The sequence below is a fragment of the Meles meles genome, chromosome 5, assembly GCF_922984935.1.
Source record: "Meles meles chromosome 5, mMelMel3.1 paternal haplotype, whole genome shotgun sequence".
NCBI lineage: Eukaryota > Metazoa > Chordata > Mammalia > Carnivora > Mustelidae > Meles > Meles meles.
Window position 1 is genome coordinate 104550404 of NC_060070.1, and position 23817 is coordinate 104574220.

A 23817-nucleotide genomic window follows, 5' to 3' on the forward strand; every position below is an offset into this window, starting at 1 on the left:
ATTATTTTCCCACAGTTTTTCATACGTTAAAAAATTTTTAGAAGACAATTTTTACATAGTTGAGAGAAAAGGCTCTACTGAGGTAGAAAAAAGTGACAGGGCTGTGATTCAGGTATCTGGTAATTAAGTCCTAACTTCCTCTCTGAACTGTGAACACACATCCAGAAACCTGTGTCTCAGTTCCCTTCTACAAAAAGTGAAAATCAGGAATCAGAGAAAATCAGGAACTACAAGAATCATCTAGAATTCCAGTTATCCCTTAGGGAGTATCTTGAGGTGTGTGGGGGTGAAGGGAGGGCATTTGGGCTGTCATAGCCATGAGGTCTTAAGAAGCCACCTGATTTGCCCAAAGTCTCAAGAGAGGATTCATGTGAAAGTACTTGTGAAATGAATACACATACACGGGCGATGAAAAAACATTCACGGGCATGTAAAGAACAATGTAATGAAAATGTCAGAAAAGGCCTCACTTGGTGCTCTGGTATGCTAATTATAAGTAATTCTTCCTAGTCAACAAACTAGCAAGTTCATTCATTCACTCAATATTTAATAAGGATCTACTATGTGCTGGGAAGTGAGGCATTAAGAATTTAAACACTGCGTCTACGGAGAGCTCAGAATTCCAGAGGGAGTTCAAGAGTAAACCAGGAGAAAACCTGGCAGAAAGAGCACCCAGGCAGAGGGAAAAGCGTGCATGTGCTCGTGCATGTGCTCAGGCCTGAAGGGTGTGTGAGAACAGGACCACTGCGGGGGAGAGGAGCCCATAGCAGGAGGACGCATGGTAAGAGATAGCTGGATGGATGAGGGGCCAAGACGATGCAGAATCTCATGAACTTGTTCAAAGATGCTGGATGTTTTTCTAGGAACTAGGGAAAACCAGTGAAATGCATTAAGGAGGACTACAGGAGACTAAACGATCAGATCTGAGATGGAAGAAATCTCAGGGGGTGAAAGTATTCCCAGAGAATCCAGGTAGGGAACCAGAGTGGCTTGCTAAAGAATGTGGCAGCAGCAGAGTGAAGTTCACACGCCAGGTGATATCTAGGAGGTCAAATCCACAGACCCGATGGGTGAGGGCACAAATGAGAGTCAACTCAGAGAGCACAGAAGGTCAGCAGGCAACCCTGAAAAACTCCCGACATGTACTGGCCTTGTGGCTGAGTCTGCAGCCGGAGCCGAGCGGAACAGCTCATGAGACAGGAAGGATACCAGGCCAGTGAAGGGTCATAAAAGCTGAAGAAAAAGAATAGCGTTTCGAGAAGAAAAGAACGGACAGTAGTAGCGTGAAAGACTGAGAAGAAAAAGGAGGCCTGAGAAATGTCCATTGGATTCAGCCACATGGAAGTCATCCATGACCTCAGAAGAGTTTGGGTGAATTATGGGGCCAGGGGCCACATTAGAGTTGGGGGAGGAATAAACACGGAGTGAAGAAATGAATATGGAAGTACAGACAACTCTTTCAAGAAGTCTGGCCTTTAAGGAAAGGAATAATGCGAGGCAGTAGATGGAAAAAAGCACCGAATTAAGAGAGAAGCTTTGTTTGTTGTCTTATGAGCAAAGAGGCTTTGGGGTGCTTAAAATCGAAGGAGAAAGATTTATGGAGACAAAACAGCTTAATGTAACAAGAAAGAAGGTGTCTGAGGCAATGGCACAGCTGGGATCCAGAGCACAGGAGGAGGGGTACAGACCTTGGATGGGGGAGAAGGGATTCATTGCTTTATCAAACAGGAGCAAAAAAGGGCCAGGAAAGATGCAAATGAAGGCAGCTTGGTGTCTTTGGCAGCAAAAAGAAAGACATTTCACTAGCTGGCTTCAGTACTGCCTGAGAGCTGGAGTACAGATCACCAGTTGCCAGTGAGGGAGGAAAAGGCAGTGTGAGGGAGAGTAGGAGTGAGTTAACATGAGTGGAAAAAGACTGCTGGTCGGAACCATTAGAAGCTGGTCATCATGGAGTCACAGTGAAATGAATCTGTTCTGATTATATAACTAGTATATACTTGGCAGCATGCAAGAAACTGAAAGGGATTCTGTGGAAGTTAAAAAAAATAAAATAAAATAAAAACAAAAACAAACAAACAAACAAAACACCTCCATTTACCTAGAAATCAGTCTTAGAACAACCTCTGCACTCCAGAACACCACGCACCTCCAGATTACCCAGTAACAATATGCATTAAAATGCCTCACTGATCCTGTGACAGTAGAGCAGTTGCCATAACAAATTCCTGTAGATGACTGTCGGGATTAATCATGTTCAGGCTTAGCACGTTCTTACTGTTCTTATTGGTGCAAAAAGCCTCTCACCTTGGCCCCCTCCCCTCGGCGGAAAAAAAAGACCTGTAATATGGTCTTCGCCTCTCACCGGCAAATAAATGTGAGCGTGTAAGAGATCCACCCACAGTTTCATAAGTGGGTGTAGATATTCCTCTATGCTCATATTTGGACACATATTGTTGAAAGAAACAAAGCCAGGAAGGTAATTTTCCCTTTTCTCAAAACTAGATGCCTCCATTTATTTCAAATGTTCTTCCTATTTTTTTCTACAGAATGACTCTCTACCAACAAGAAAGACAGTAAAGAATGAAAAACACCATGATACAGCAAGCTTCGTTAGTACTTTAAGACTGGACTCTAACAATGGAAATTAAAAGATTCCTAATGAATTACAAGTCTCAGTTTACAGATAACAATTAACACCATAACAGCCTCATACACTTTAACAAATACAGAGAACAGTACTGATAATGATAGACAAGTAATTTTTTCTATACCTATACCTATACCTATTTTAGTGAACTTAGTAAACCTTAGTCACTAGGGGATAAATACTCCCCCAAGAGGGGATAACAACAGATAGACCTCTCAAAGAAAAAGAGATGGATAGCAGACATGTTGGCTGCTCCTGCAACATAAGGGAAATCTGAGTGTTAGAAAAGGGTAAGAGAATGCGGACAGGAGCCAGGAGAAAAAGCATATGTCAGGTTTCCAAGGAAAGGGAGTCTTCCATCAAAGCCCAGTTCCTCTTGCACGTGTCCTGTTCTGAGTGGGTCAGCAGCAGCACATAGAGAGGAAAGGAACCTGACATTTATTATACACGTCCTAAATCTCCAACATTGTGATAGGCATCTTCTTCTATGTTAGGTGATATGTTCTGATATGTTATCTCAAGACAACCCTCACTGCTGGCATTCTAACTTCTTAAATAATCATATCACTCTGAAATCTGCCAACTTATTTGATCATTTTCCCCCTAAATTCCTAACACATACATGCTTAGACTAATAGCTCACACACCAAACAAACAGAAACATAAGTCTGCCATTTCAGCTCTGGCACATAGATGAAAATCTAAAAAATAAAATAAAATAAAATAAAAATAAAAACAATTTTATGCTTAAAAGTTTAAAAATCATGAATAAAATGATAAATGTTAAAAGAACAGAAAAAAAATGAATGGGACTTAGATCTGCTAGACTGCAATTAAAAAAGAAAGGGAATGTTTCTCAAAGGCATCATGGAGGTGAAACAGTGCAGAAAGAGTAGTTTCAATGCTGTTCTTCTGGCAGGCAATTCAGATATGGGTCTTAAAATTTTAAATGTATTATCCTTTTGACCTAGAAATTCTACTTCTAGGACCTTATCAAAACAACACATTCACACATCTACACAAAGAAACATACAAAGCCCAACACTTTTTAATAGCAAAAAACTTAATGTCCATCAATACGATACTATTAAATAAATTATGTTACAGCCATACATTAGAATACACTGCAGTATTTTAAAAGAATAAGGGAAACCTACTTCTGCTGGTATGGAAAGATATCCAAAATAAATTAAGGAGAAAGAAAAATGCAAAATAACATATATGCCATTCTCTCAACTGTGTTTTAGAGAAGATTATAGTAATGCTCAAGATTCGGTACTTATGTAAGTCATACCTCAGCAGAGTTGACCCTTCCCTCCCACCACCACCAAAAAAAAAAGTGATTATATATGCGCAGAAAATTTCTGGAAGAATATGAAAGAAACTTAACAGCTGCCTCTAGGGAATGGGACTGGGAATCTGGGGAAAGAAATCACATTTCAATGCATACCCTTTTATTTTATTTGAATTTTTTATTATGTTAATATACTACATTTTCTGTTAGTTGCTTTTTTCTTAAATCAAAGATACAACAAAAAGAAGGGCTGTGGCAAGGAATACTTACTGTAGAAATTGCTATAGAATGTACCAGCCTTTCACAGTGAGCTCTGAGAATTCAACTGTCTTGAGTTTCTTTGATAAGGTAATAAGCAATTTTATTTTGTCTCACAAAGTGAAATACTTGTGATTGTTCAAAAATTAGTAATTTTCAGGGCTCTGTGTCTATGCCTAGCCCATGGTCACACACAAAGCACCGCCCATACCTGTGTGGTGTTTGCACAAAGACATACACACCCTCGTACCTCAGGGTTCTGCAGCCTAAGGGCAGACCTGGTTCTGAAGGAAAAAAAAAAAATCACCTCATCACCACTAATCCAACTTCCTATGGGAACATTTCAGGCCCTAAAGGGCCTCCTCCCAGTATTAAACCAGTCCAATCCAGTTTAGCTTGTAAGGTGTGACTGAGTCCCAGCCTGTGGCTGAATCACAGGCCTCCAGGTCAGACTATTAAACAAGACTCCCACAGGGCCTTACAGTTGAATCTTCCCAATTACAGCATTTTGAAACATTTCCTGTAACAAAATATCATGGTCCCAATAAATTCTAATTCAAAATGCAAACAATGAACAAAATCACTGCTATCCAACTACACTCAAACAGGTGAAAAATATCTGGCTGCCTAATTAGAAAGTATTTAAATGGTGTGCTCCTGATACCATCTATTTCAAAAAAGTTGAGTCTTACCTGAGTGATATACTTAAAACTTGCTTGTGAAAAGGCAGCCAGGGATCTCAAAAGGAAATTTACATGAATGAACAGCAGCATAATTTAAAAACAAGACTAGGACTAACAGATGCTAGCAAGGAGAAACAGTCTCTCTGCAAAACACATCCCCCTACCCCAACACACACGCATTTCAGTCCTGACATACTTAGCATCTTTCTCTACCACACCTCAGGCTCGCCTGGCTCTACCACACATTTTGCACTGTTCTTTCTGGCCTGTGGGCCCACGTTCGTGTTCATGCCTGCTCAGGCAGACGTGTTTTCACAGTGAGCGATGCTGTTTTGGAACTTGGCTATCATCAATGTTCTAGGGCAGCTATCTACGTGCAGTGACTGATAAATTAAGACAAGCTGGGGGCTGAATTTCAAGCTAGAAGTCAGAGCTTTATTTCTTTCAAAAAAAAAAAAAGGAAAAAAATCAATTGTACTGTGATACTTGAGCACGCTCTTAGATCAGAACAGAAAAATCTGTTGAACCCTCTGTTTGGAACACCTGCTGTGAAGAATGTGTGCTACTGAAGGGAATTTAAGTCCTCTATATCCAAACTCTATCAGAGTGATTAATCCATGAGAGCTTAGAATCCCGTGGCTTTGGATTCTCAGTTAATTCTACTTCTCTTGTTTTTAAGCTACTTAGTCATCAAATGCTTTTGTGACATCCTTTTGATCCAAATCCATCAGATCCAGTCTTCCTTATTATTCTTTCCAATGAAAATTAAGGTTAGGGTCAAGAGTGAGACTTATTTACCCAAGATCTCTTACCAGTTTTGGTTTTCAGTGGAAAGATTTTAATATGCTTTAAAGAAATTTAAACTATACAAACAAGTACAAACTAATACAGATATATAGCAGTTTAATTATTTGAATTCTTTACATTAAAAACTGAACATAACAGACAGACATTCCTAGAAGGAATTAGGAACAGCTTCCTAAGACAGAATTAATAGAAAACCATGGTTTTTGCATCATTAACCTATATATTCATTTTTAATTAAAGTATAGTTGACATACAATGTTATATTAGTTTCAGACATACAACATAGTGATTCTACAATTCTATATATTACACCATCCTCACAATAAGCACAGTTATCTTCTGAATCATTGACCTATTTAAATAGATCCAATAGGGGTGTCTGGGTGGCTCAGTCAGTTAAGTGTTCCACTCAATTTCAGCTCAGGTCATGATCTCAGGGTCATGAGACTGAGTCCTGCATTGGGCTCTGCACTGAGCATGGAGCCTGCTTATGATTCTCTTCTCTCCCTATGCCCCGCCCCTCACTTGCAAACGCTCCCTCGTTCTCTCTTCAAAAAAAAAAAAAAACAAAAACTATAGAACTATCCTTCGTAATCTCTTCCACTAAATCATACTACTTTATCATTCTTATTAGCCATTGCATAATCCATGCTCTTCAATTCCTTAGGATAATATGACACACCAAAACTACAGAACAGTTCCCTTGTGGTTTTGCTCTTACTTATGCTAAGTGTTTTCATGTTCTCTTATTATCTCAGTACTTTATGAGTTGTTGCAACGCTACTTTCATTGATGGCTAATTCCAAGTTATGCGATTAAATGTTGTTTCTCATTAATTTCCTTCTTTTTTACTTCACATTAGTAAAGTACTGCTTACTGGTATAAAAGAACATTCTCTCCACTTCAAAAGTTAAATTCTTATGTGGGAGCACTAATAAAAATATATGCTGGACATATACTTTTGACAGTATTTATAGTAATATAAAATCTGAAGGATGCTCTCTGTTTCCACTTTAGATCAATATTTCTAAATCTTCAGAAGATAATATACATAAAAATCTGATGAGATCACTTACTAAAAATGGTACTGGTTTATTTTTCAATGATAAACAGTATCCATTTTCCTTCTAATCTCCAGAGAAATCTTTCATATTCTCTCGAGGGCATGGAAACTTGCTCCCTCTGGAGCCCCACATCCCTCCTTCAAGCCGCCATGACAACAATCTGAAGGTTCTTTACTGCTAAGCCTTCACATACTCTTAAGCTCCTTATTGACCAAGTATTCCATACAGTCAGACCTGGTATTTCAGTAGAAACCAAACACATGTTCCACCTCAGATAATTTTTATTACATAAGTCAAAGTGAACTCATATAAAAAGTCTTTTTACCCAAAAACTATACCCAAAACTCAATTGAGTGGATATGTTCCTACAGCAAATCCAAATATATCACAAAATTTGTGGAAATAATTAATAAGTAAAAACAACTATAAATTGGACACTACAGTCTAATTTTGATTACTACTGTCCAATATCCAAAAATTTACTTATAGGGATTTTACAATTGTTTGTAACTTTCTCATTTCCCTTTAGTATGTTACGGCATTCAACAGTGAAAATTATGTGTAGTTCAACCCTATCCATTTAATTCTTACACATTCTAGAAGAAAAAAACTCGACTGTTTTCTAAGTAAAAAGAAAAGTCTGAGGTCCTTAGCTCAAAATATAGTTCCACACATGAAAGATTTCTTCCAGTGAAAAAGGCCACTGTCTTCTAAATCGAATTTAACTGATTTAGTATCACTTAAATCCACCAAATTACAAGTTCAAAACAAATAACATTCACAAGATCCAAATTCTCTCCTAAAGCAATATGAGCTCTAAATCTTTAAACTTTCCTAGGAAATTTGACCATCTCTGACAGATAGTGACTTATTTAAGTACTTAGGAAAAAAACACATAGCATGCATATACTAATTTGTACTTCTACTCCTTCACAAGTATTGAAGAGACAATGTTTTGAGACCATTGTTTTTTAAAAGTCAATTATTTTAGAAGAATAGCTGGCTTCTAAATGCATTGTTTCTACTTAAAACATTTCAAAGAGAAAAGAGCACACCCTCAAAGATCCATCATGACATAAACCCTTCAGGTATAACAATCCAGATATTTTTATTCAAAGGCCAAGAAGATCTTATCATCCTGGGTATAGAATGTGCCCAACTACACAGGCCTTCCGATGGCCTCCTGTTTAAGTCACTTGAGAAGTACATTGTGATCACTGAAATGTCTATAACTATTAAACCCTGTTGGCATTGTGTTACTCAAGAAGATCGGGTACTTTATTTTCAGCATGTGTAGGCAAGTTGATTCTGGCTTTTCTTTTTAATCAGGCAGACTGTATCAACCTCTACTGAAATGTTGTTCCATAAAGGAAGCGGACTAGTAGGCGTTTTAAAAGGGGCTTGGCATGTAGATGCTTGGGAGATTTGTTACAGTGTTACCAATGTTGAAATTTCCAAAATAAAAATGAGAAAAAGAGAAGAAGGGGAGAGAAAAGGGAAATGAATGAAAAAACAGAAAGAAAAAGGAGAGAAACAAGGAGAACGGATTTTAAATCATGCAGACCTGGATTAAAATCTCAGCTCTATAATATATTAGCAGCATAACCTTGGCAAACCCAAGGTTCCTCCTCTGTGAAATTGGGATAACAACAGTCCCTGTTTTGTTGGACTGTTGGGAGACCTGAATGAAATAAGATATGGAAAGCAATGAACAGAATGCCTCAAATATAGACAGGTAACAAAATATTAACTGTTCTATATAATTATTATTTTTATCAAATAAGTTTGTTAGTTTAATGAGTTATAGCTTCAGCTTACTCCATCTAGGAAGACAGTTCTTTGACAACATGATGTAATCTTTGCAAAACTAAGAAAAGTAACAGAGATCAAGAAATACACTGTTTTCAGTAAATATTTTCTGGGGATCTAGCTCCTTATAAGACAATAAAGCAAGGAGTCAAAAACCAGAGGCCCTGGGTCTGAATCTCAAAGCTGCCTCTTGCTGGCTATGTGGCTAAAAGCAAGTTTTACTCTGTGCCTCAGTTTTTGTCTGTCAACTGGGGACGATAATATTCCTATAGGAATGTTGTGAGGACTAAATAAGTTAATACATGTAAAAACTGCGTAGGATAGTGTCTGACACTTAGTAAGTACTATATCAGTATTAACTGGGATTTAGTTGTTAATTATTCTCAGCAGATGGGATGCCTGGCTGGCTTAGTCAGAAGAGCACCGACTTTTGATCTTGGGGTTGTGAGTTCGAGCCCCATGTTGGATGTAGAGATGAATAAATAAAACAAATAAGCTTAAAAAAATAATAATTCTTACCAGTTGGATGTAGAGATGAATAAATAAAACAAATAAGCTTAAAAAAATAATAACAATTCTTACCAGAAAACTTTTAACCACCCCAAAGTTGGCCACTTCCGAACCCTGCTACTCACTAGAGTAATGAGCCTAGGAGACTATAATTTGGATATGTGTGAGCTCTAAATGAGAAACACACCCTCACCCTACCATTCATCAGTCCTCTGCATGCACAACTGTGCTCATCCACCTGAAGATTCTGTATTATCAGACCTTACTGTCTTCCAAGTTACCAGCAAAGGGGAGAAGTGTGTTATAGCTATGAGAGTCTGTGTGTGTGCACAAGCTTAGAATGGGAATGTGATGTTTCTACTTAGGCCTGGTCTGAATTTTCTAACTTTCTGCCATGCACATGTATTGCTCCTGAAATAATAAAAGTTATTTTGAAATTTGGAATCAAAAGAAATACTTCTCATATTTGTCTAAGGAAAAAGCCCCCACCAATTTCATACCTGTATTTATGAATAATGGCATTAAATAGTTTTCCATCTCTCCAGCAGGTAGTGAAATTCTCACACCGTATTCCAGCATAACCCTCTGTTGCCTGCTGTGTCCACAGGAGCAATCTCTCCTTAGCAGACATGTCCTCTGACTCTCCAGTAACATGGATATCAGATATCTAAACATAATAGAAAGTATTAAAACATTAGGAAGAAAGCTAGCTCAGATGGAGAACCTACTATGCACCAAGAACTCTGCCAAGTGTTATTTTACTTGATCCTCATAATTCTCACAGGAAAGCTAAGTATATTTTTTCCATTTTACATATAGGGAAACTGAGTTTCAAAGAGGTTCACAGATAGAAAATTGGGATTTAACCCACGCATCTTGTTTTTTTAATATGCCAAAACGTCACAGCATGGAAAATTCTAATTTTCAGTGAGATTCCTCTTTATTAACCAGATCTGTTAAAACAACTCAACCAAGTGTTTTTCTAAGTTCAGGATCAAAAATAAAACTACAGATTAATCTAGATTACCACCCCCAGAGGAGGATTTGATCCAACATGTATTCTGTGTAAAGACCAAAAATGTCCCCAATTTACTACATTACATGACAACTGGATCTAAAGTCTCTTTAACTTTCTCACAAGTCCTTGCTCAGCTTACTCAACAAGGAATCTGTATTAACTGACTTTTCCTTATACTTTATTTGTTTTCATTAAATTTTCTAAAAGTTTCTTCCACTAAATAAAACAGGTCTTCAGTACACATGATTTACATTTTCTCAAGAACCTCTCTAATAAGGGTCCTACTTAATCTGCTGATAATGACATTAAGGCACAGAGTGACTCTACCAGGGGTCACACGGTGATTCCAAAGCTAGGATTAATACCAACAAACAACTGTTCCCTCCATCAGTGCAGGAGGCAAAGCCAAGGGATCAAGGAGACAGGCAGGAAGCCAGGATCAGGATGAGTAAATAAGGAATTGGAAGCAATACATAAGGAGTCACAAATCATTTTGTAACAGGAAAAACATCAGTAAAGTCATGTGACTGGCTTCTAGTCCTGGCCCCTAGTCCCATAGCTTTGAATAATTCATTTCATGTCCATGTGTCAACTTCCTCATCTATAAAATGAGGAGGTAGGAGGAAAAGCAGATCATGTTTAAAACTCTTTTCAGTCTAAAGTCCTCCTCAGAGACTGTAAATACAAACCAGAAGTCAGAGGTCAAAACAGGCAGAGTCAAGCAACTGAAAGTAGAAAATTTTAAAAACCCAGACTGAAGAAAGCCTTTTACGTGCAGCAGTGCTTGGCTCAAACAGGAAGCCCTTTATCCTTCCCAGCTGCCACAAGAGCCAGAGGCATGGTCAACCCAGGACCCTGTGCAGGCTGCAGCAGTCAAAGCCCACACCAGGCCTAGCAGCCCCTAAGAACACCGGCGAGGGCCACACACACCCTTTCTCTGCTATTCAGCACAGACCGCTATGCCCTGTGGTGCTTTCTCCCAGCCACAGTCTGAGACACTCTCCTTGACAGATCATTGGAAAGTGAAGCACCGTGTTTCAATTTATTTTTTTAAGATTTTTATTTATTTATTTGAGAGAGAGAAAGAGAGAAAGCATGATTTGGGGGGAGGGACAGAGGCAGAGGGAGAAGCAGACTCCCCCACTGAGCAGGAAGCCTGACATGGGACTCAATCCCAGGACCTGGAGATCATGACCTGAGCCGAACATGCAGATGCTTCATCGACTCAGCCACCCAGGCATCCCCATAATGTCACAATTTAATCATCTTTCCTGAGAATCTGTGCTAATCTCCACAACATGATAAGAACTATGCATATACATGAACACATTATATAGAATATACATACAGGAAGAATTCCTTTTTCTTTTTTAATGTGCAAAAAGAGACCAGAAAAGTCATAATATTCTTTCATCTAACTTCTAACTGATACTCTAAAATTGTGCTAGAGAAGTTAAGCTCTGTCAGTTAAGCTTCCAGCTCCTGATTATGTTCAGGTCATGATCTCAGCGTCCTGAGATCAAGCTCCACCGCGGCTCTGCATTCAGCATAGAGTCTGCTTGAGATGCTCTCTCTCCCTCTTCTTCTGCCCCTCCCCCCAACTTGTACACTCTCTCTCATCCTCTAAATAGATTAATAAATAAGATCTTTAAAAATCAATAAATAAAATAAAATTATGCTAGAGAGCGTCTCTAGCACATCCTGGAAGTTTAAACCCCATCTCCACTATTGATGTTCCAGCTCCTCAACTGCTTTAAGACCATTCTCTCACTTGTAAAATAATGATGGTAATTGTTATTACACTGTGTTGTGAGAATCTGAACAGGAACCCAGTGTAACATCAGCGATTTTATTATTGTGGTTTTTATTATTCATTTTGACAAAGGGGAAAGCAAAACTTTGGTTTTATTATTCTCCCAATTCTCCTACTATAAAGGGAAGTAAAAAACAAAGTTTTTAAATTTGCTGCCTCAAACAAATCAAAATCTGTAAGAACAAGGGTTCGGAAAAACGAACCTAGGAAACGGTGAACGAGAAAGTTGAACCTCCAGGTAAAATCTGACAGCAGTTTCCTCTTGGCCTTTACGAATTATAAGATCAACTGCTTCTGGAAACCCTTACACCACAGGAGCTACGTGGGTGGTAATTACAACTATATAAAGAAAAAAAGAGGTAGCTAAAGAGAGCAGGGACTATTTTCCACCGGTCAAGAACCACGCCAGTCTAGTCACTGAATTACCTATTCACAAGGGAAGTCAGTACATTTCAAGTACAAAGTAAGTTTAACAGGTTCGAGCACTGCATAGCATTTTACCCAAGGAAGGATATTAAAGCAAGGGGGAGTTTAGAGGATGAAAACGGTCTAAATATCAACCAGGAGAAAGTAATATAGTCTTACTAAATAAGGTTCCAATGGATGAATTTCAGATTATTACTCCCACACACACTATTTCAGACTGTTACACGTGTATACACTATTTAAAAACCTGTCATTTTCAAATGTTACAAACCAAACTTTAACATCGAAGACTGCTTAACACACTGACTTGTTTTCAGTTTTTCCTGCTATTTCCAATTACTTGAGTATTATTCCTACAGGGAAACTCATGGTGTTTTTTTTAAAGGTCCTGTTACCATTAACCATTACCTCTGAGTATATCAAACTTTTCATGATACCGTGCAACCAAAACCAAAATGAAAAATAAGTTAGGGGCGCCTGGGTGGCTCAGTGGGTTAAAGCCTCTGCCTTTCGCTTGGGTCATGGTCCCAGAGTCCTGGGATCGAGCCCCGCATCGGGCTCTCTGCTTGGCGGGGAGCCTGCTTCCTCCTCACTCTCTCTCTGCCTGCCTCTCTCCCTGCTTGTGATCTCTATCTGTCAAATACATAAATAAAATCTTTAAAAAAAAAAAAAGAAGAAAAATAAGTTAAACTCTAAAAATTAAGTCTGTAGTCGTCACAGATGACCCCTGATTTAAAATCTGTGCATTCAGCAAATCAGCCTGAATCCTCCGTCAGTGACAGGTCAGGTCTGATTCCAGGAGGTAACTGAGTTTCCTTCCTTCAAATCCTGGCGGCAATACGGAGATCAGAGAAGGTGTGCATTCACGCTGCCTGGGCTCAGATTCCAACTCCAACAGTTAACAGGATTATGACCAAGAGCCATTTGCATCATTACTCTAAAATCCTTTTTCCTCATTTTGAAAACTTAAATGATAACCTCAGCATTTCTACCTCCTTGAGTGGTTCTACAGATTCCATAAAATAAATCCACATCAAACACTTTGCACAGCACCCGGCATGTAGAAAACATTATAAATGTTAGCTTCTCCCGCCACAATTTTATTAGCTGTGCTTGCCGCTTAACGTTTCTCCCCAACAATCTGTCAGCTAGCCCCGAAAACAAACAAAATCCTTTCTCACTGCGCTCCTTCGGGTAACTCGAAGCCCTCATGCCTCACCTCCAGGTCATTGCTGGCTTCCACCCAACTGCAAGCTCTTCCTGTCGCTGAGACACCCATGCCTGTATTTCATCCCTGCCTCGTCTCTCCTGACTGGGCTTGACACCATTCTCAAGATTTTCAGAAATGTCTATTCTGTGGTAAACAAAGTCTCTGACCTCTTCAGGACCTTACACTGCTTCGACCATTTTACTAAACCAGATCTGCCCCTCTTGCCCCAGGTCAAGTCCCACCCACCTATATTCTAACTCCCCCAGTGATGCACAATCAACAGTCTTCCAACCACCACCCACATGTCCCAACAATCCATTTTTATACCACAGGCCACTCTTGTACTACCAATTTCTTCTCCTTTAAAATGCTCCCTGCATGGTTACCCACCCCCTACCCCCACAAAGATCCGACACGCAGCTCAGCCTGTACCCATCTCCCTCATAGACCACCTTCTCTCCACACCTGCTGCTACATTCTTGATCTCAGCGTCTTATGCCAGAACTAGCCCACCTCAGACCTTTAAGTTTTGAGAGTGAGTTCCTGTTCTTCTTCTAACTTTCATTCTCCATCCCCAGCTAAACCACTTATCTGGCTTCATCAACATCTCACATGCCTTGACCTGTCTAGTTGTGTCCCACTCCGTGAGCCCTTTTCGATCTTCACCTCCGTCTCTATCTGGCCTGTACGACATGATCCACCACTTCAAATAATTTCCTCAGCTCCCTCACGAACTTCTCCTTGTCCTGAAATTCCCAGGCCAAAGCCCCATCCTGATCAAGTCAGCTATATGTCTCCTCTACTCACCACCTACGCTACATGCTCCATTGGAAAACCACAGTCCCAGGTGGGCCACGAATTCCAGCTCTGTAATTCAGCTAAGCGCTCTAAGAAACCTGGCACTTCTTGGTGTCCTAATTGCCCAGTTTTTCCATCCCTCACAGCATCTCTTGCAATATTCTTTACCATTTGCAAGAAACTCCCGAACCTACCACCCCCTTATGTTTCACAATCACTTTTTTTTTATCTCCTTCTTTATAAAGAAAATAGCAACATGAGTAAGAACTCCCTCCCTTCCCTGCCCTGCTACACACAAACTTGGCTTCCACATGACCTGCTTTTCTCCTATGCTCAGAATCCTTCCACCTCCTGCCTCCTGGGAGTCTCACTCTATCAACCATTCCTTCCTCATCTGGGTCTTTGCTCTTAGTACTTAAAATACCCAAGTCTCTTCCATCCTAAAATAAATAAACAAAGCTTCATAAACTCAATTCCCTCTTTACTTATCACTGTTTCTCTCTCTGCCCAGTAAAGCAACTGAAAAAAACTTATCATGTTTTTTTTAAAAATTGATCTTATTTTTGTATTTTTTACCTTTATTATCTTTACCTGTCAACCTGTTGTGATTTAGCATCCATCTCAATCACTCAACTAAAAGTAGCAGTGACCAGACAAGAAAGTGAGGGAGGTTCCTGTTCATGACATGATTTTCTCAATGAAAAAAGGAAATCAGACAGTGAAATGTAACAGAAGAAGTGGTGGGCACAAAAGGAGGGAGGTCCTATGGCACCTGAAGAGTTCAAAGATACTGTGAGCAATCATCTACTACCTCCTCTTCCACAGCCTCGCTTATTCACAAAGCACTCACAAATGGCTGCTCAAACCGCTACTGGGAATTGATCATACAACAATCCTCATGGAGCCTGCAGCCTAATGACAGAAAAACACCCTGAAGAAGAGCTCAAGTGCTGCTTTCCAATCTATTTTCTTTTTCTTTTTTTTATTTTTTTAAGATTTCATTTATTTGAGAGAGAGAGCGCGAGCATGAGCAGGGATGGGGGAGAGGGACAAGCAGACTCCCTGCTGAGCAGAGAGCTTAACATGGAACTTGATCCCAGGATCCTAGATCATGACCTGATCTGACGGCAGACACTTAACCAAATGAGCCACCCAGGCGCCCCTCAATCCATCCATTTCCTAATCCTGATCTCTCTGAGGCATCTGTCCCTGCCAGTCACTCCTCCCTGACTTCCCTGATGTCATTCCCTCCTGGTTTTCCTCCTGCCTCTCTGGCCTTTCCTTCTCAGTTTTCTGCTACCCTTCCTCTAGTGCTGTTCTTTAGGCTTGGACTTAGGCCCCCTTCTCTTCCCACTCTCCCTGTACAGTCTTATCTTCCACAGTGGTTTCAACTGCCCCCCCATACTGATGACTCTGGGATCCCTAAGTTACATCCAAACCTCACTCCTGAACTCAAGACTTAGAAATCCCACCTCCCTAATGAACACTTCTGTCAAAATAGTAACACTAACCATATACTGAGCACTTCAATGAGCCAGACCATGAGCTCAAGCATTTCCCAAGTATCATCTCATGATCATCCCAAAATACAATCTCATTTTACACAGGATAACGAAGCATGTTATGTGACTTGCTCAAGTTCTCACACTATTAACAAGTAGCAGTAAAATCTGGACTTGAATCTGCCTGGCTCCACTGTGCTTTATCTCACAACCTCTTCAAACTCACTACAGAGAAAAATTAATCACTCTTCCTCCAACCTGTTCTTGCTTCTGTATTTGTAGCTCAGAGGATGGCCCCATCAGTTACCCCATTTACAGTGTCTTACTCATTACAGTGTCTAACTCAGTTACTGTTCGGCACATAATAGACAGTAAATGCCCCATGAACTATGTCTTTGTGACTGAGTTTGGCGCCTGTGGAAGCTGAATTATTTCACTCAGGCAACCAGGATATGCTGGATCATTCTGCTTCATCATATACTTCAAGGTCCCACACAGGAATGAGAGGCTTAATTACAAACTCCAGCCAGCAACACTGAGGCACCCATAAAAATGTCACTTGGCCAAGTAGGTTTTTGTCTGCTTACTATTGACACAAGAGAAATGACACATTTCACAACATTTTTCAAAAAACTTATTTTGGCACTATATAAAAATGGGATGAAGTCAAAATGTTTGAATTAAAATGTCTTTATATTGCAAGTCCAAATGAACGCCGAGGTCAATCTCACAATAACTTTTAAGACACAATTATGATAGGTCATTAGAATGGTATTGGGCTCAGCAAAGCTTCCACCTTCTTCTAGAACTGATTCTCACTATTGGGAATCTCAAGTTCATATGAACTGTCATGTCTGGTCTGCATCTGAGGAGCTATTTTATTTACAAATGAAATGATTGTTTGGGATTATTTTCTTTAATTTTTCAACTAAGCAACTTCATTGACCTTTTTCCCAGTATATCCACTTTAAATGTGAAATTTCAGTAAAGAGTTTATCACAGATTCTGTTTAAATTTACTTTTAGTATTAGCAGATAGAATTGGTTCAATTCCCACATAAAAATGGTACTGAACTGGTTGAAGTCAATTAATAGAAAAATACCCAATCTTCATACATTTTTTTGCTAACTATACATACACTGTATAGGCCAAATATTTATTTCACTTGAACTGCACAGGAAATGTTATTTTCTTCCCATAAAGCCCAGAAGGTAGTGATATCACTACCAGGCTAGAGCAAGAAAGGGTAATTTGCCTTTTACTACCATTCTATTTACATGTATTCCTCTTCCAAGATAGTTCAAACCGAAATTAGAAAGAAGAATCCACAAGAATTTTATGTGAAGTGCAAGTGTTTTCCAGAGCCCTGACAAAAGCTGGTTTACAGACAACAGTTTCAGGTTTAACAATATGTGACAGTAAGGCAATCTCAAAAACTGCACGGTCACATTATTAGAAAGTGGGGATTCTAAAAGCATTGTTCCTACTGGAAATAGAACAAATGCTCAGAAAAATCTAACCATTTAGGTAAGAAGTCCTCAAACTCATCTGAATTAGGAAAATGGCTGAAGGCTATATATTTTAGCAAAATTATTTTGAGCCATGTAGGGCATAAAAAAAAAAGAATCCAGATGCCAAGTATATGAAATCATTTTCATAGTTCAGGATCCAGAGTCTTGAGAATAAAAAAGTCACCATTTCTGTCTTATCTTTTCATTCTGCAAAAGCAAGATCAAAACCTAAATTAAAAAGCCAAAAAGCTCAGCCTAAAAAAAAAAAAAATACTGCTATCTAAAAAACAAAGCTCTCCTACTTTCTCCTACCTTCACATCTCTTTTCCCATGTTACGTCTACCCTTAGACACAACACTGATACTTTACTACATAATTTCCCTTCTCCCTCTTGGCAGAGCAGAGACAACATACGATGATCAGAACATAATAATCAGAACTAACAGAAGGTGTTGGCAGCTATAGGGGAGTCTCTGGAGGGAGATGGTAAAGAGGTCCAGGTGGAGGAAATTCAAACACAAGAAATCAAGACTAACCCAAATGCACAGAGTCTGAACTGTCGTCAAACCAAGCATGTGCCTGCTCGGGGATGAGCTTCATTTCATAGTGCCCATCAGACCCAATGCCTCATAGAGCACCATCAGGCAATGTGAACCACAGACTCAAGAAACAGCTCAGAAGACACAATAAACACCTGAAAACAGACTGTTTCTGCTTCTGCGATCTAGGAGCCAAAGAAACCAGAGCTAGAACCCTCAAAAAATAAAAGCATGAGTTGCTCCAACTCTTCTGAAACCCAGTCATGTGTACTGACTCATCCTGCCACTCATGCTCAGTCATCCTTAGGGAAGACATGAGCACTTAATAACAGGGATATATTAGTGGTCCCAAGACTGTGTTTAGGAGAGAAGAGGGTCTTCTATTACCTGTTATCTCTTTTTTCCCCACTACCAACTACTGAGTTGCAGTAACTACTAACCTTGGTCTGGACCATCGCATCTAGTCTCCAATGTCAATACCAATGACATCTTAAGACACAGTCATGAGATACCTGGAATAATATTGGGCTCAAGAGAGCTTCCACCTTCTTCTGGGACTAAGCTTCAGTGTCTGGATTAGTAATAGTCTCCTAACCAGACTCACTGCACCAAGTCTTAGGCTATCCTCAAATGCCAGTTTAGGATGTCCTGGACTCTGCAGCCACAGTATTCCAGCTCAGTCTTGGCTGATCCCCCTAGACTCAAGTCATTCCCTTTCTACTCTATGATCAAACCATATGAAATTCAAACCATGTAGACTACATCCTCCTCTCTTAGGGTCCTCCAATCAAGCTACTTCCCCCCTTGAAACAGTCTCCTCATACTCTGCCCAACATAACACAGATTAGGAGCTCAATCTCTGTTGAATAAGAAGTGGGGAGGGAAGGAAGAAAGCAGGGAAGGAAGGAAAGAAAAAAGACCAGAAACATGGTTCATGTTTTCATTTGATATGAATGAATTTTAACCTATCATGTCATGTAAAACTTGTCATTTTAGAAAAGTAAATGGTTTCCAATGAGCCTCACCTCCCAGTAATAATAGAGCGCCCTGACCCCTGCAGAGAAGAACCCAGCAACAAGCACAGGTCCACGGACCACTCAGTGAGAGCCCAACATTAAGAAGTAAAACTAAGCTTCATCTGCATCGTTTCTCTAAAGCAGTTTCAGAAATTTGACACAACAGATAACCTCAGAGTGTCTTCCAATGAAAGAAAACAAGCCACCATATCCCGTCTCAGGGCTCACTCTGCTTTCATTCACAGCTTATTGCTAGATGACCCACTAACTGCTAGGTGAATTGCAACTGCCTCACTATGTTGGTCAGCTGAGGCTGTAAATGTGAAAGTCCTTTAAGCAAAGTCAATGCCACCAGACAACTGGGCGACAGGAACACCCTATTTTTACAGATGTTGTCATGGTTCTGGCATGCACTGAGAACACGAGAACAGCCAACTTGCAAAGTTGAATCAGATATTTCCTAAAAGATTCACTTTATTTCTGTAAAGAATGCTTGGATTTCATTCTTCTATACAAGGCAAATAATGCAACTTTTATTTTTTTAACTTTTAAAATAGTTGTAATTAGATGAAAAGATTAAAAAGTTTAATCAAAGTTGCTACTTAAATAATTTACAATGTGTAACACTGAAAAAGGCAACATCTCTGAAGTTAAGAGAACTAAGATATTTAGCTTACAGAAAGCTATAAAAATACTTAAGGATTAAGGAATTGGGAGAACTCAAACTGAAAATACGCAGAGCCATTTGGGGGAGCCCTCATTTCACTGGTGAGCAAGCTGAGGCTACAGGAAGTGTAGTGACTTGTCCGGGGTCTCAGTGTACTAGCAGAAGGCCTAGGGCGTGGACTTAGGTCTCTGGAAATTCAGTCCAGAATCAGCAAGAAGTTTCTCCTTCACATTTAGAAATGAAATCCTTACAACTCACACTCATTTTTCCTTCAGGTCAGTAGCCCATAGGGGGGCGCTTTCTTTCAGTGTGCCATTTGCAAAATATTCCTCACTAGACTAAACACCTCAAACAACAGCCTACACCCCACAGAACAGCCACTTTGCCTCCAGCATCATGTCCTTTTCTCATCTCATACTAGAGCTACTATCAACAATGTCTCTGAAATGGACTTGTAGTAAGGTGTAAACCAATACGAGCTCTAAGAATAGGTTATTCCCAGGGGTTATCTCTGGTCTAAAAGGTTGACAAAACTGTAAGCTAATCATGGAGTTTGAGGAATGTACTGTCTGATAAATAATAAGTATTCAGGAAGTATGTGCTGAAGATATAGTGAGAAGATGAGTGTAGTTGGGGAGACAGAAGGGGACAGCGTACTCCACTTAGGCAGAATGCTTTATGTCCAAAGGAAAGAAAGAAATGTCCTGTTACAAATTTTGAGAACATATAGCTCTTCTACTTAGCAGATGGTTACAAAGTATTTCCACCTTTCCATAGCAGCAGAAGATAGTAATGACAGATAGAAGGTATGAAGTACTTAGAGTCTAGGAAGTCCTTTTCAAGCACATTACTTCTTTTAATGCTCAAAACACACCAATCTGTTTCACAGATGCAGTAAGACCTGGGTTAAATTTCATTCTTCTGATGTAAGGTCTCTTAAGTTCTCTATCCTCTGCTACACCAAATTTATACGGACGTCCTGCAACATTCCAGAAAGAGCTTTACCTATCAGTGAACCACCTCATTTTATAGAAGCAAAATCTGATTCTTAAAAAGATTTCTTAAAAAAAAAAAAAAAGATTTCTTTCTTTATTTTAAAGGGGAGGGCAGAAGGAGAGAGAGAATCTCAAGCAGACTACCAGCTGACCATGGAACCCAATGTGGGGCTCAATCTCACAACCCTGAGATCATCACCAGAGCCAAAACCAAGAGTTGGACACTTAGCTAACGGAGCCGCACAGGCACTCTGAAGCAAAAACTGATTTAAGGGACACACAGTAAATATAGAAATGATACTAGTCAAACATTCTTCCTTGCAGAACACAACATAACTATTGGTTCAGAGTGGTAGACACAAGAGTGTTATCAAAGGAAATTCAATTCTTTCATATATTTCTTATTAACATATATTATTTGTTTCCGCGGTACAGGTCTGTGATTCACAGTGCTCACCAAAGCGCATATCCTTCCCAATGTCCATCGCCTAGCCAGACCATCCCTCTCACTCCCCTTCCCTCCAGCAACCCTCAATTTGCTTCCTGAGATTGAGTCCCTTATGGTTTGTCTCCCTCTCTGGTTTCATCTTGTTTCATTTTTCCCTCCCTTCCCCCATGATCCTCTGTCTTGTTCCTCAAATCCCTCATATCAATGAGATCATATGATAATTGTCTTTCTCCAATTGACTTATTTTGCTTAGCATAATACCCTCTATTTCCAACCACATTATTGTGAATGGCAAGATTTCCCCTTTTGATGGCTGCATAGTATTCCATTGTATATATGTACCACATCTTCTTTACCCATTCATCTGTTGATGGACATCGAGGCTCTTTCCACAGTTTGGCTATGGTGGACATTGCTGCTATAAACACTGAGGTGCAGGTGCCCCTTCGGATCACTACATTTGTATCTTTAGGGTAGATACCCAGTAGTGCAATTGCTGGGTCGTAGCGTAACTCTATTCTCAACTTCATGAGGAACCTCCATACTGTTTTCCAGAGTGGCTGCACGAGCTTACATTCCCACCAACAGTTCAGGTATGAAAAAGAATGAAAGCTGCAGGCTAGAGAAGATAGATCTCAAAATTCTTCTACTTCTAGAGTCTCTTAATGTAATTACTGCACAAGTAAAAGTATAACATTGGGAGGAAGACTGGCACAGAGTTCTGGAAGGTGGTGACCTATGTTCAATTCCTGACCTCATCACATAGTAGCCCTGTGGCCTTTCTGGGCCTCTGTTTCCTCTCATGTAAAGTACCTCCTCACAGAGGTGCTGAGAGACTAAAATGACACATGCACATGGTTTGGAATAGCACCTGTCCTACAGTGAACCATGGTGAGGACTATCCCTTAAACTCTTTTATTCACACTACTTAACACTGCAGTCAGGCAAAAGAAAATCCCATATTGAGTTTGTCAACACAGACAAATATTTCCAAGCCGAGATGTTTGCTTCCAAAGACAACCTCTTCAAAGATGTTTTAACTATTTTGGCAGAAACAAATGTAATCAACACATTTTTAGTGAGTGCTTCCAAGTTTCACAAATGTGTGAAAATGCTCCACAAAATATTTTTAACAGCAAAGATGGCACAAATATTTTGAAAATTCTAACTGGCTAAAACTGCCTCCCTAAAAGGAAGAGTTAAATAGAGGATAAAAGCAAAAAGTTGATAAAGTTCAGTGCTAGTCCTCTAAATTAATAGCTACCTTTAGCAAATGCTCATTTATTTCTTATTCAAATATGGGGGGAAATATAAAATAACTATTTTTTCTTGTACAAGCAACAGTTTCAAACTTTCACATGTCCTTCATTTAACTGAAAAGACCAAGGCATTGATAGACACCCAAATTCTATGCAACTTTTTTATAACTAAATTTTCACAGGCTGCTTACGAAATCCAAAAAACTAGCAATGGTAAAATTTTTTAAAAAATTAGTAAGGCACTTCCATTTAAAAAGATGAAACTGTTCAGAAAAGAATGAGTCAGTCAACTGTAAACCAAAAGACCTTGTTTTCAAAATCTATAAACCAAACCTATCATATAAAAGGAAAAACAGGGGTGCCTGGGTGGCTCAGTGGCCACCAAAGGCTCTGCCTTTGGCTCATGTCATGATCGCAGGGTCCTGGGATATAGCCCCACATCGGGCTCTCTGCTCAGTGAGGAGCCTCCTTCTCCACCCCCCCCCAACGCCTGCCTCTGTCTACTGTGATCGATCTCTCTGTCAAGTAAATAAATAGTAAAAGAAAAAGAAAAACATTCAGGTTTTATCCTAGTGCTTGAATTTTTTTTTTTTTAAGATTTTATTTATTTATTTTGAGACAGAGTGAGAGAGAGCGCGCATGAGCAGAGGGGAGGGACAGAGGGAAAGAGAGAAGTACACTCCCCGCTGGGCAGAGAGCCTACCATGGGACCTGAACCCAGGACTCTGGGGTCATGACCCAACCCGAAGGTAGACGCTTAACCAACTGAGCCACCCCAGTACCCTATCCTAGTGTTTCAATCCTAAGTAAGAGTTCGGTAGTCTAAGATTCAGAAAAGATTTGGTTAAAGAAAAAAATATCAATTATATTTCAGTGATTTTGAATATTAATGTAGTCTAACATTTTGAGATGGTTCTCAATTTTTTTCAATTTTTATAATATAAAAGTCAATTAAAAAATTAAACTCTTTATTATGTAGAGATTAACTTAATTTGTACAATACCCACACGACTTATTTCTCATCCTTCTCTCCTTGGCTTCCTTCTTGGGTTCCTGCACCATACACTGCAATTCACCAGGGGATTAAAAGGAACAAAGGAATAGTTCCGTTGTCATTATTTAATATGGCTACATAGTGTAGTGGGAATTTAACGTTATTCATAATTATCATCTTAGAGGTCTAACTTTCAGGTGACTAAGTTTACAGTCATGGTCCCTGTCATTTGTTTTAAATAAACAATGGGATATATTGTACGCAGAAAAGAGCTATATTATATTTCTCACAGAGTGCCTTGTTTTGGTTCAATATATAACAGGTACATCATAAGTGCCTGGTAGAGAAATAAAAGAAGAGAGAGATGGAGGAAAAGGTGGAAACACCAAACAAACAAAATGGTTTGCAGTTCTGTACATGAATTCATAGAAATTCAAAAGTGAAAAAGATGTATATGGGAAAAAGTGGATAACTTGTAACAGGTAAGAGTTCAGTTTGGTCGATAGCTGGGTGACATCCAAGCTCTTCCACTTAAGTAAGTTATTTACC

The 23817-nt window shown here is 39.4% G+C and overlaps 1 protein-coding gene across 22 annotated transcripts in view; it reads right to left on the minus strand.

The window, feature by feature from the left end:
• Positions 1–23817, minus strand: part of DST (dystonin) — a 480329-nt gene that overhangs the window by 185345 nt on the left and 271167 nt on the right. For all 22 annotated transcript variants that reach the window (XM_046005408.1, XM_046005389.1, XM_046005387.1 and 19 more), the window contains one exon: positions 9573–9739. In XM_046005408.1, the coding sequence (XP_045861364.1) occupies positions 9573–9739 (167 nt within the window). The remainder of the gene's footprint in view (positions 1–9572; positions 9740–23817) is intronic.